Raw genomic sequence first — 14,207 nt, forward strand, 5'->3', positions numbered from 1 at the left:
TTACACATAATACAAAAAGGGAAAAAATGTTTGAGACATCAATGATAATATTTTAAATATGTTGGCATAGGAAAGTAGACGTCTTTTTTCTTCACTAAACTGACAGTTCAGTTCTGAAACTTTATTTTGAAAAGATTTTAAAAGGATTTGTGTCTTTAGAAATAAAAAATATAACAGGCATATCGAAAAAATATAGAAGAGAAAACCTGATTGTTACTACTAATGAAATAGCTGATGACAAAATAGTAGTCTTTTTGATTTTGTTCACAAAAAATAAACTGGTAGTGACAGGATATGATGGATAGATTTGACATCCTGGCAAATCACTGTCATTGATTCAATTATTCTAATTCAGAATAAAAGCTGTATACAGTATGTGTTTATGCTACAGTGGAGTTTTTTAAGTGATTGACATTCATCATATTAGTTAGACAGTTTTAAAAGCTATGTCTTTGTTTTACATAGCGTTGTCAAGAAAAAAATAAAGTAGAACCTGGATTGCAGGGAAAAAAAAAAAAAAGCAAACCACTTCCCCAAGTCTTCGTTCCAAACCCATCAAAATATGTTACCATTATTGCATCCTATTAACACATTCTTTGAAGACTCAATTTCACTCCAGCCATGTAATACACTATTATAAAGACTAAATTCGGAAACTGTAATGCAATCTTACAGCTGGGTGGCTTGGAAGTTCTGCAGAGAAGAAGATATTACCTTTCAAAATGGAAGTCAGCCTCAGAAGAAAGAATGCAAACCACTTTAATTCCCAGGTCAGCTTTGCTTCACTGTTCCTTTGTTTGATGAGAGAGACACAGGGATACATACAGAACAGTTGTAAGTTCACAAATTGTATATCTGAGGGTACAAAAGCCTGAATTACTTGTGTATTCTGCCCTGCTTTAGACCAGCTCGCTGTGAGATCCTTCCCCCAGCTCAAATGCACTCTTTTGGTTTCCCAGCATTAATGTAGCTGTCGGTTTGAATTTCAATCTTGAATTATGCCTGTTGACATAATTTCATAGTGCTGACTTCAATTGTTTAGGATTACTGTTTTGAACTACATAAGGAAATCAATTCTTTCCTCTCTGGTTAGGAAATTTAATTCAAGTGCATTTTAATGCATGTAGTAAGCCATAAGGCAAAGTAATTATCTATAATATATTCTGATTTAACACCCCCCCCCCCCCCCCCAATCCTCAATTACTGGCATATTAGAATAAAAACTATCTTATATATTATAAATTTATTATTAGATATTTAATAAAATAATGTAGAGATTTCCTGCAATTTAAGAATGGCATCTCAATTACAGAAATGCATGTTTTTAAAAGTGTGTAGTTTGCTGTTTGAATAACACATGACAATGAATTGCTTAGTTCCATTCCTTTATTTCAATAAGCTCATTTTTCATACATAATATTAAATGTAAGTATATAAAAAATACTTTGGGAAAAATATCCCTTTATTTTTAATGCAAAAGAAAAAGAAAAAAAAAGAAATGAAAGGGTAATTGCAATTGCTGCATTTTAAGGAAAGGAACAAGATACTACCTGTTTCCAATGGAGCAGAACAATGGCAGGACCCAACAAAACAGAAGCTTTAATGAAAAGCCAAATCCAAACAAGACCAAAATAAGTACAAAGAAACCAGAACATTAAAAAAAACCCAAAAAAACAAAAAAACGAAAAGGAAGGCATCATATGACAACACGTATTTTTAAAGACTGCTGGGTCAAATCATTAAGAAAAATATTTCTAGAAGTCATTAACACTCCTAATGAGAGTGTCACATAAATGTGAGTGAAGCTGCTAAGTAGGAATCACTAGAAGTCCAGGTGCCTCTTGCCGATGGCCACGGCGCCGCATCCTGAGCTCAGCAGTTTGGCGGATCCTGCCAGATCCTGTTTGCTCGCGCGGCTCACTGTGTCTGACAAGTCTGGAGGCAAATGCAGCCGCTGTGGCAGGAGGTTTTCAGGAGGGAGAGGCAGAGAGACAGGGAAGAAAGAGAGAGAGAGAGAGAGAAAAACACAGAGAGAGAAAAAAAAAAATGAAAAAAAGAAACAAAACACAGTAGAATTCATTTTGCGTCGTGTGTTTCGAAATGCTGGCTTTTCCCTGACTGATCCGTGTTTACTCGCACAAATAAAGCAATTCCCAGATGCTCTTCTAGGCTGACCTGGCAACGGTTTTGTATGTTTTCAATATACTGGATTCTGTAAATTGGAATAGTTTTTTTTTCCTCATGAAAATTTTCTAAACAAAATACAAATTTGCTCAAGGTATTTAATTATATCTAAGGGTATTTTCCCTTTAAAAACCAGTGTTTCAGCTCCATGTCAACCTCTACATCAAATTATTTGATTTCTATAGCGCTGCAGTGTAAGTATAGTTTTATTTTAAATATGGGCACACAGAGTCTGAAAATAAATTATATGATGGTCAAAATATGAAAAAGGCTCACCCTGGTTGCACACTATTCTGCTACACGTTTCATCTTCATATTCTACTGATAGTGGCTAATAAAACCAAGCAGTGACAGTAGTTGTATTTGTATAAGGCAATCATATATGTTAATAAAGCCTGCCCTCCCCAGTGAGTTGTAGGAACATTAAATCCAGTTTACAGATGGGGAAACGGAGACAGAGGTTACATGGCTGCCCACAAGCACGTGGTCCTTGCACAATAAACCTTACTTTTCAACTGTGACAAAAATATTTCCCCCCTCCCTCTGAGGGTCCTTTACACTGGAGATACATAAAAGACATGACATTACCACTTAGATTTTGTAAAGTAAGGTGAAAATTAATGCAAAATCAAGGCTTTACTTGCTTAATTACTGGCTTGCTTTTGGACACAGCGCGGCACTGGAAGCTGGTCAGATGAGAGTTGAGCATCTTCTGCACAGTGCAATAATTTATGAAACTGGTACCATGGAAGAAGCATATTTCTTGAAAGATTTAGTAGGCAAAGGCTAAACTGGGTGGTTCCTTTAAAATGCACATGCTTCTGAAGGGAACAGGAGAGCAGTAGTGACTGCAAAACTGTATTAGGAGGCTGTGTGGACTATCCTTGTTCTCAGCTTTTGCTATGTTTTTGCTTTTATCGCACGAAAACACAGCTTTCTTTTTCTTCAATACTTTTGGAACCTCTGTATCATAAGAATTCGATTTAAAAACATAGGAGATCTCTGAATTTACAACGAGCTGACTGTTGAATGCCTTGCTGGTTCTGAGACTGTGCAGCTGGGTGTAACTTTGAGAGATGCTCCCAAAAACTTCCTACCACTGGCCACTCCTGGCTTTGTGCAGCACTGGGAGAAGAACTGTGCTTTTATTTTCTCCAGGGGAAAGAAATGCACAAAGCAGAGCAGGAGGAGTGGGAAAGCCTGTGTCCAGGGTGAGATGCCATAGCCCAGTGCTGAAATAGGAGAAAGGTGTGTATTTATTGACAGCGTTTTGCCTGTGGAGCACAGCCCACGTATCAACCCCAACTCCTTATAAATACCACACAGTAACTCTGCAGCTCTGACATTTCACTGCATTAAACCAGTGCTGTGGTAGAGAATCCTTCACTCCCAGTTCTCCCCTTCCTCCAAGGAAGGATAAGCCCAGCTGTGGCTGGCAGCCCATGATGCCTCATTTCTGCCTCAACACAACACAAACAGGGCACAAGCCTTTCTCCTCTGGCTGCTGAGCAGCAGGTTTGCTGGGAAGAGCCAGTGCCCAACTGGGATTGCGTGGGAGGGGCTGTAACCACTGAACAGCAGAGAAGGAGAAGCTGGGAAGTACAGGGGAGCACTTGGCAGATCTTTCAATCGCATTTTCTTCCTAAAAAAACGTGTACAGTACTTTGCTGGCAGGGAGATGTGGGAGGTGGAGAGACAAGTGAACTAATCCAACCTTCTCCCACTCCCTGTTGGCATCTCTGAGCCCTCAGCAGGAGCAGGAGAGGCAGCCTCCTCTAGGGAACACGTAGTACCACTGCCTTCCTCCTGCAGTTACTGACCCTCTGCCAAGTCTGCCAAATGGATTCTGAGCAAGGTGATGAAGAGCAAACGGAACCAAGACTCAGCAAACTCATCTCACCCAGGGACTGACCAAATATCACAGTCAGGGAACAACTACAAACCCTGCCTTAACACCCTGGATGTAAAAGTGTGGTCAGAAAACAAAAAAAAAAATCTTTTATGTCAATGCTGTGTTCATTTGCTAATATTTATTCTAAACAGAAAACAGACAGAAGAATGCCTATAAATTTGCAAAGATCTAGATAAAAAAAGCAAAAAATTAAAGAACCGTAGGTTGGATGTTGGAAGTGAGTTAGGCTTTTACAGCTGTATTTGTTATGATACAGAATTTCATGATACAAGCATACAGTCTCCTTCCCCATCTTCTTCAGTGAAGAGGGTGCACAGTGCTCATTTAGTGACTGGCTATTCCTTTAGTGACTGGCTATTCAGTATTTTATTTTCTTGTCACTGTTTACTCTGAATTTTTCTGACATATTTATTGTATACTATTCAAACCTTGTTCTGAAGTCAGAATGGCTTTTCAACAGCTCGTGTCAGCATATAGCACTTGAATGCTTTACAAATACCAACTGTGTTATTTTCCTAATATTCTTGTGAGAGAATGCAGCAAAGTTACCTCCATTTTAGAGACAGGGAACTGAGGCACATAAAACACATAGCAAAAGGTATCTACTAATTTCAGAAACAGAATCTGAGGCAGTTAGGACTTGCTTTTCCAGAATGTTTAGCATTTTACAGAATTTCACATATTAAAATGCTAACTTCATTTGCAGCTGAGTGCTTAGCATTTCTTTAAGAAACCCCAAGTCAGGCACTCAGAAAGAAAGAGACACAAAATCAGAGTACTGAAGCAAAAATGCTGTGTAGGAGCAACATGATCACACAGAAGTCCAGTGGTATTGGCAGAGACACACACCATACCTTCCATGACCTCCTTCCATTCTTAATTATGAGACCATTCCTCCTGCAATCCTTTCTTCTACAATCCTAACTTTCAAACATTATAAAAAATTGCTGGCTCTCCAGAAAGCACATTTCACTGCATTTACAGATCAGATGTATTGTGAACAAACCACATCAGAGTCCTTTGAAAACAGCTGAGTATTATCCTGTCATTAAGATCTGAATCACTGGACACACACATGTTCCCTGTGAACAAAGCCTGCACAGGTATTTAAAAATATCATTCCTTACACTTTCTGTGTGGAGAAATCTTCTGTGTGCCCATATACGGGGTTGAAAATATTAATCCTAATAAATATTTCAACACAATTTAAAAATATTCTAAATCTTAAGCCTCAAACAAACAGGAAATTCATTGCAGGTCATTATACAGACATCTACAGGTCAAGCAACTGGCCTTTATTTTTGGCACCAACAGGGAGCAGGGACATTGTGGTCACTTGGACTAAGGCAGTAAGTGATGGTATGAACTAGGCTGTGATCCTTCTGGAACACCAGCACCACAGAACAGGCATTTTCACAGATATCTGCTGACCACAGAGAAACAATCTCATTTAAAGTCCCAGTTAAGCACAAAATGTTTTCTGGTGGACAGACTTCTCTACTATTTCCGAGGCTCTGACCTCCATCCCTTTCAGGCTCTCTTTCTCTGATCAGTCTGGTAAGAATCAGGATGAATTTGCTCACATTGGCAATCCCAATCCTTTTCCATCCCACAACTGCTTTTCACGACAAAATTATCTCTTCTCTGGTTATCTGCAGTCCCCAGTCTCAGCTTTCTGCATCCAAGCCCTTCATTCTTGCCCCTGACAGTCCTGTATTTCTCTTGCCTCTGTTTCCACCTCCTGCTCCTGCTCCTAAACCCTAGGTTCAGATTCAGCACCAGGCTACCCTTCCTTGCCCTTTGTGCTCCTCATCCCCTGGTTTGCTCTCCTGCTCTCCTTTTCACCCATTCTTGATCTGCCCTCCTTTCCCCTGCTTCCCCTTCCTGCTCCCTGCTCCTCTCCCCAGCCCAAAGTGTGGGCACAGGCAGTGGCTCCCCTGCTCCTAAAAGCAGAAAAATGCCTGGAGATGAGTCAAGCTGAATGCACCGAGTGTGCCAAACAGGTGGGTTTTCACAGGACAGCAAATACCCATCACTGGAATAAAACCTAGACAAAAAATTATTTTAAATAATGTAACATTTTCACTAAAATATTCCAGAAACACAGAACTTTCCGTAGCCAAGAGCAAGCTGGCAGGGCAACAGTATCTTAAGGCAAGATGGTCATAATGTGGCAAAAGTAAACATGCAAGTGAAAATAGCATCCTATAATCACCCTCCTTGGGATAACTTGTGAAAAATATATCAATGGAAGGTAAAGTTTAAAAAAAAACTAGGGAATGCTGGAGTGAACTTCCTTTGTGCAAAGTAAATTGTGTATCTACATTATTGCAGTGTGTTTACATGATTACACAATGTTTTCACCCAAGGAGGTTGGCAGAAAGGTTTAAACTCGGGATCTTCAGAATCAGACTTAATTTTCATTTACTGGCTAAAAAAAACCAACTGGCTCTGGAAGAAGGATACTGTGGAACAGGACAAAGCTGGGGAAGGGGCTTGATGTGAGTTGTGGTGCTCTGTTTTGGGCAGTCAGGAAGGCTTTGCAGGGTAGGAACAATTACACTGAACCCAGCTAAGCACACAGCTTTAGGGCATGCATTACGAAAGGAAAACAGTTTAGACAAAACTTATTACATACTTTGTGTCTGCTCCTCCCTCTGCCTGAAGAAAACTTCTAATTACTTTATTTGTTCTCAATGGGGGGAAAGAAAAAAAAGGCAGAGGTGGAAGATGAGATTATGTAAAAGGACAGCTCAGAAGGGACACAGAGCCATCAGTGAGTCCAGTCCCAGCACAGAGGACCAGATCTTCTCTGATGATTTTCTGGGATGTAAAGATCCACATCATGGCTATTCCAGGAACTTCCAGGGGGCTGCTAAGTTTGGTTGGGGTCGATTTATTTTTTAAAATCCTACTATACAAAAATGCTGACAAGTTCTTTTGCCAGTGTATCTTACTGTATCAAGGGGACTATTTTAGAGAGGGCTACAAAAATCACACATTCTGTAAAATGCTGTAAGCAACAAAGAATACAACATTTTTAGCAACAATGTGATAAGCAGATATATTTGTATTGGCACAAATCGAAACCCCAAGTAATTCTGTATATTAATCCAAAATCATCATTACGTGTTCATACCTATTTTAAGTGTAATACTGTAGCAAAAAATACGTAACGAGTGTTGCAAAACCACTGAATCCCATTAAAAATGAGATGATAGTTTGTTCTTAATTTGATTAATATTAAAATAATTTCACCAAATTCAGCCTTGTGACTCTGTTAACAGTTACATGAAGCTTTAACTACTGGGCCCAAACTTCCCAGCAATCTTTACAATTAATTTATTTGGACTTTGGAAAAAAAAAAAAAAAGAAAAAAAAAAGCTTATTAGTATCAGCTTATTATGGTTGCAGCCCTGCCTTGGGGCAGGGAGATGGGTTAATGACCTCTCTAGATCCCTTCTACTTCCATTTGCTACAACTCCATGAAGACCGAAGTCACCAAAGCCGAAGGGATTTGGTTTAGGGGGAAGAGGGGGGGTGGGGAGAAGAATTTTAGGAATGCTGGGAAAATGAAAGATGCAAACTCTTAGTTGGGGAGCTTTACATCCTACATACTTCCCTTTGAAGCAGAACTCTCCCCATTCCATACAGCCCCCACGAGACAGAACGGGGACAGACTCTGGAAGAAAGGCTGAGCTCCTTTACTGCTTCCTCTTGCTTATGCTGCCCAAAATCCACCACTTGCATGATGTTTTCCCTTTTGTCTTCTTATTATCACCTACCTTTTAATTATCAGTAGTAATTTCTACCTTTGGGCTTAATATAAACACAAAGATGTGCAAGTACAAAACTAAATTTCTTCTAGAGAGAAAGGTTTTTCTCAAATATTTGACATGGAGGTTACTACAAGTTTTGGCTTCTTCTCTTGCCAAGCTCACCAGTTAAGGGGCACCAGGTATCTGTACTCTGATGAAACTGATTCTCTTTTATAGGATATGTAGTCTGCTGGAGTGACATGCCACTTAAACTGACATAACTTTGTAATTACTCACATACCAAAATATCGTAATGAAAATATACAAACATTTTATTACTGCCACACAGTAATAAAACTTCTGTGTTAATATAAGTTCACTTCTCAATGACCAAACAACAAGCATTTGTCCACTGAAGACATTGTTAGCTCTCTCAGCAAGGGACAGAAAAGTCATTCCAACTGGCCTCGACCTGTGTCAGGCAGAAATCATATGGTTGTTGTGAAATTTGGATCACAAATAATGACGGGGTCTCACAATCGACAACATTTATCTTGTGGAGAGAATGGAGCCAAACTATTCTCTCATAGCTGCATTTCAGTCTTGCACAAACTCTTCTTAAACCACTCACTATGAATCTTTTACGTTCCTTTTCGTGTTACAATTTGCTCAGTACTTTAACAAATTCAGGAGATAAAACAGTTGGTAACTCTTTTTCTGTATAATGGACATGAACTCAGTTTCTTTTTGTTCTGCTACATTCATCAACACTACATCACCATTTTTAGATCACAGGAATAGATACGATTTCTAAACTGGTCATAAAGAACAGATGACTTGACTTTTAAAAAGAGCATGCTAAAATTTTCTACATTTCAGGTAACTGTGATTGGCTTATAAGAAACTACAACTATATCAACTCATGTTAAAAAGATTACATCTACCACATGCACTTCCTATTTATTATTTATTATTTTTTTAAGTTGAAGCACAAGCCCAAGCATCATGATGTTAACTATTGCAAACACCACGTGTTGGGAGAAGGCTTCCGGTAAGAATAACTGAGAAATAAACTTCTATCTAGACAAGTCTGTCTGCTAAAGGATAGATATTACTACTGAGAATATTTGAACACAATTCTACAACTCTTATTTTCCATCATTAAAGAATGTAAAATAAAACCAGGGCAATTCTCACTTTCACCTCCTTTACAGAACAGTGATGTTTTATTGTGGGTTTCCCACAGTACAAACAGATTATTTAAACAGCATTTTTAAGGACACGTGGCAAAATTAAGAACCGTTAATAAATGTGCTTCCCTTTTTGACAGATTTTGCAAAAACGCATTTTACATTTCAGAACACTGTGCTTTTTAGTGTATATGCTTTACAAGAGGGACATGATAATATCCAGGAGAATTCAATTTGAATTCTGATTGATTTGTTTGGACGTGCCACATGGTACTGTTTCTGTTTTCTGACCAGAAATCTGGATTCCCGAGTCTGAATTCAAAGCTTAGTTTTATAACACTGGCTGTTGTTCAGAGATATTTGCATGTACCAATACAATTGAGTTCTGTACATGTTTGTGTAAAATGCACCCCTGGGGTATTTTGGGGGGCTGAAGAAGTTCCATTCCAGACTGAGCAGAGATGGGTGGGTTTATGGATGTGCAGCTCCAGTCATTATTTTCAGTGTCAGGAAAGGAAAGTACGGACAATCGTCCAGATGAACTCATTCCAAAGAAAAATTCCAGCATGTGGATTTGTTGCAGGTGAAGGGACTCAAGTGAAAGATAAAAACACCAGGAAGATTTCCCTTCTCTGACACCTGAGGATTCCCAGTGTTTGGCACCATGAGGTGCCTTAACCACACATCCAAGGAACAGACCTGCTTTATGTTCTAGCTGTGCTCTCTGGACAATGAAGAAGCTCCCTGTCTTATAAAAAGGGCTGGATCCATCAGTAATGGTTACAGGCTGCCCAAGGACTGCAGATGTTCAACTGCTTGTCTGATCCAAAACTCAGAGAAACCCGTGGTAATCTTACAAGCAGAACTGGACTAAATACCTACACAGCACACTACAGTAATACTGACACAGCTCTTGTCAGGCACAAATTGAAAGACTGTCTCTGTCTTGAAGAGTACACAAAATGGGTAAAAGGACAAAATATCAAGGCAGAAAGAAAAATGCCATGATATATAAATACCATATTAATGCCAAAGCTTTATTTTTTTTCCCTTCTAACTGAAAAAGTAATGTTTAGAAAGGTGAGTGAAAGAGAACAGCCATAGGGAAAGAAATTAAGTGAGGCCAGGAAGAGATATATTAATCCAGGCATGTTATAGTTGAGATTGGAATATACTGACTAAATCCTGAAGGAAAATACTGTTCTAAATTCAAGCAGTAGCTCATGAGTCTGATGTTATCATCTATGTCCAAAGCAAGGACATTTCTCCTGTGGATCTGTTCTTTTTTGCTGAATATCTCCTCCCTGAGCTTACGTAAGAGGAGCGTGGGCCCCGTGATGCAAGTCTGAGTAATTCCAGGGCTCTCAGGACAGCCGGGTGGATGCTGATGTTAATGTCACATTCTGTTCCCTGACGGATTCATTCAACCTAATTGCAGCTGCCTACAAGTCACCGTCCAGTCTAACCTCCATTATATACTCAGGGTGTCCTCCTTGCAAGTGCTTGTCCATATCTGCTGATTATTCTGGAAACCCGAGTGACTGGCTTAAACCAAATTCTTCACTTGGAGTCTAAAAGGTCCAGGGGAGGAGTTCAGTCCTACAACTCTTCGAAGCTTCTCATTGAATCAATGCCTGCACTGTGTCTACTCCTTCTTTGAATGACACTGCAACATGCCACGGAGTGCAGATTTCATGTCACACCACAGATGGTTCACTGGAAACGTTCCAGAGTTGCTGGTGATGCCCACGATGCTCTCCAACAACCTGAGTTTCTCTGCTGGGAAGCCTGAGAAGTGTTCAAGGCACTGTGTGTACAAACAAAAGCTGTGCATGTGAGGAGGAGGGAGAGACAGCAATCAGAGCAGGAGCATCTGTTCCAGGATTACAGTGTTGCTGTCACTCTCTAAAATTTCAGCTAAATTGAAAACCTAAACAAATATTTGAGTTTGCATCCAAAACTATCTGGTAAAGTTCACTGTAATTCACCAGGCTTCTGTCTCAGTTGCTGTCACGTTGCAGAAAACTCATTAATGCCCTCCTTTAAAACCCATTACTGGGGGCATGCAACTGCACCTGATAAAATACCTGATAAAATGTGTTCTGCCTCTTGATAAAATCATCCAGATAGATTTCAACACTTCACAGAAAGGTTCTGCTCCAAGACAGGTAACTCACACTGCCAAGTCTCCATTGCAAGTACATTTCAATGATGGTTTGCCAACTCAAAAAATAAATGTTAGCTGGGGGGGGTGGGGTGGGGTGTTATTGTTTTATACCAGGAACAGCCCTGTACTGTGTATTTACTTTTTGAAGTCAGCTGGAATTAAAAACTTTCCATTGCTAGGCAGCCTAGCCTGGCTGTGAAGCATTTCTGGGCGTTCAGACCTGGAGCACACACTGCCCCTGCTCCACAGCCCACCCATCCCTCCTCCAGACACCAGGGCTTCAGCAACAGGAAAGTGCCTCAGCTTGGTGCAGAAACACACTACACGGCCAGAACACAACAATTATCACATTTGTAAAGCTTCAGGGATAGGAACAATTTAATAGCTTTTTGAAGGTTTGAAGCAGACTAATTTTTGGGAGCTTCTTATCTTTTTTTTTTTTTAATTTTTTTTTTTGCTTTTCATGCATGGGCAAGCTCTGTTTGCTACAGGTATTTTCTAGGTCTGCTTTGCAGGATTATTATGTGTAGAGGAACACAAATTGTTCAATCACTTTAAAACAGTGCAAGAGAAGTGAAAAAGGGCTATGTAAGTGCAAACTACTGCTACTGAACTCTGTTAAAAGCAGGTATCATTTAGATAGATAAATGTATTGCTGGTTTACAAAACTCTGCACATTTACAAACCAGGGCAGCTAAACAGATGAGCGATTTATTTTTGCAGAAATGCCACTGGGAGACACTTCATGCTAAGGTAAAAGGCAGGCCAGAAGAGGAAAAAAAAAAAAGGTATTTCTGCTATCATTTTCTTCTCACCTAGAAACTGGCACTGAAGTATGTTCAGTTCCTGTGACTCCCAGGTAAGGATGCAGACATTACATAATTCATATTCTAATATCTCTTCAGCACTAATCCCATGTGACTCAGGGCTGCAGTTTAAAACTCCGGGTGACAAAGCCTTTTGTAGCGTTACTTCCAAATAATCTTTAGACTTCAGAAATCCCTGAAGTGTAATTTAATACCTGTAATATTGGCTCAACCTGTTTTGAAAAGTCATGATGGCATATTTTTATTCAGTGATTGGTATTACTTCTTAAAAGGAGAGAAAAACTGCACTGGTGACCAAGTGGTCATTCTGCCCACCCTTTGGGAAACCCATGCTTTAAAGGAACTTTAAACACAGAATGAGAAGGGGAAAGGTTAAAAGACAGTTCACACTAATTTCTTTTTAAACAACTCTGTTTCAGACAGTAGGTCTCAGTGTAAATGAAAACAAATATATTAAATACAAATGACAGAAACTGGTATCACATTACATGAAGACTTTGGTGAATAATTTTGATTAAAATAAACATTGCTATTTATCAGAAAGCTGGGGGAGGGTTGAACATTTGAGCAGAATCCTACATCAAAAATGTGTTTTGTAAAGAAACTACATGTCAAATTATAGCTATTTGCTTTCAGCATTCAGTTATTTTGTTTTGTACTTTTCATGTGTCAGTATTTTTTTCATTTCACTTCTTTATTCTGTACTACAAGTAAGTCTCTTTAGAGCAATAAGATCTTTAAAATCCCTTTAGTGTTTAGAAATGTCAACAATTCAGTAGATTATACTTGATGAATAGGCCAGATAGAAAAAAACCTGCCTCAAGTTTTTATTTCAAGTGAAGTAAGGTGCTTTGAAGAGCACTTGATTTGAGATTTAGAAGCCTGCCACTATTCAGCCATACACTCTTGAGAGCTGTTAAGTCTTGACCCATAGCATGAAAACAGGTTGCAGGGAGGGAAGAAACACCAGTAAGAAAGATATTTTGTACCCTCTGTCTAATTATTTCTTCTAAATACCATTTAAACATTTCTTCCTATAAATAAGTAAAAACCTAAGAGACAAGGCAACCTTATCAGACCATCTTACTTGAGTATTTTGAATGTAGCTGGAGCTTGCCAGAGGGAACAGCTACAGCACTGGAAAAAGATGAGGCTCTAAAGGAAAAAAAAAATATCTAAATGGTTCTTTCCATTTGAATAGAGTACTCTGACATACTAAAGCTTCGTATTTTTGACAAGAGACAGAGAAAACAAAGAGGTTTTCACTTCAAAATATGCAGTGGAAGAACACGGAGTGGTTTGGTTTGCTGGAACTATAGAAAAATATTTTTTTCATCCTTCACTATCGCTTCCACAGTCTAAAACCAGTCTCAGTACCAGACTACAATGAATTCATTCACCATCACAAAACAATCAGTTTAAGATATCTGCACAACAATAATAAAAATAATAATGATATCAGAGGAAAAGTAATGCAAACTGTTAAGTCACCCCTTTTGTAGGAATATTTGCTCTTAACAGATTATCGTGCTTGTGCACAGGCTCTCTTCCCCAGCACTATAGCTTTGGAACTGATTCCTTGAATAAGAACTTAGTTAATAACCTAACAGCAACTGACCACATTATTTGGGCAAATGTCTAATCAGTATCTCCTGCCCTACTTTCTGCATCTCTGAGTTTCATAGAGATATAAAAGAAAAGGCAAAACTAGGTCATTCCTGGGCTGAACAAAAGAATTTTTGTAGTAGTATAAATTACTGACCTTTCTAATAAGCCTGTCTTTCCCAGCAAACCAGGTCATCCAATCCAACTCAACAAATCAATGGCATCCTCCAATAACTAACAAGAACCGAAGCACACAATCCAATGGATTTGGGAGAAATATTTCTGTGGCTTTTCTAAAGCTGTTACACTTAAGAAACACTCTCTTAAATTAGAATAAATTCTGGGGATTGTGTTCAATTATTAGTTAGCATACAGTAATTACTATTACAGTAGCTGTTTTCTACTCACTGACAAGCACCACTGTACCTGAGCCCACCTGGGACTCTGTAGGGTCCTTTTTACCTGGGTTCATTTACCCCTTAAATCATCACCTGTCTGTGAATGCATGTCACAGATTCATCAGTGCTTATCCTAACAGAGTGATAAACTTGATCAGACTTTTGG

General features: G+C 39.0%; 1 protein-coding gene across 1 annotated transcript in view; it reads right to left on the reverse strand.

Moving 5' to 3' along the window:
• Nucleotides 1-1,343: 1,343 nt before the first annotated feature.
• The window catches only part of ELP4 (elongator acetyltransferase complex subunit 4), a 136,749-nt gene continuing 123,885 nt past the window's right edge, over nt 1,344-14,207 (reverse strand). Inside the window, exon 10 of the mRNA XM_062495164.1 lies at nt 1,344-1,954. Coding sequence (XP_062351148.1) covers nt 1,823-1,954 — 132 coding nt within the window. The 3' untranslated portion in view covers nt 1,344-1,822. The remainder of the gene's footprint in view (nt 1,955-14,207) is intronic.

The sequence above is a fragment of the Cinclus cinclus genome, chromosome 6 (genome assembly GCF_963662255.1).
Source record: "Cinclus cinclus chromosome 6, bCinCin1.1, whole genome shotgun sequence".
Classification (NCBI taxonomy): Eukaryota; Metazoa; Chordata; class Aves; order Passeriformes; family Cinclidae; genus Cinclus; species Cinclus cinclus.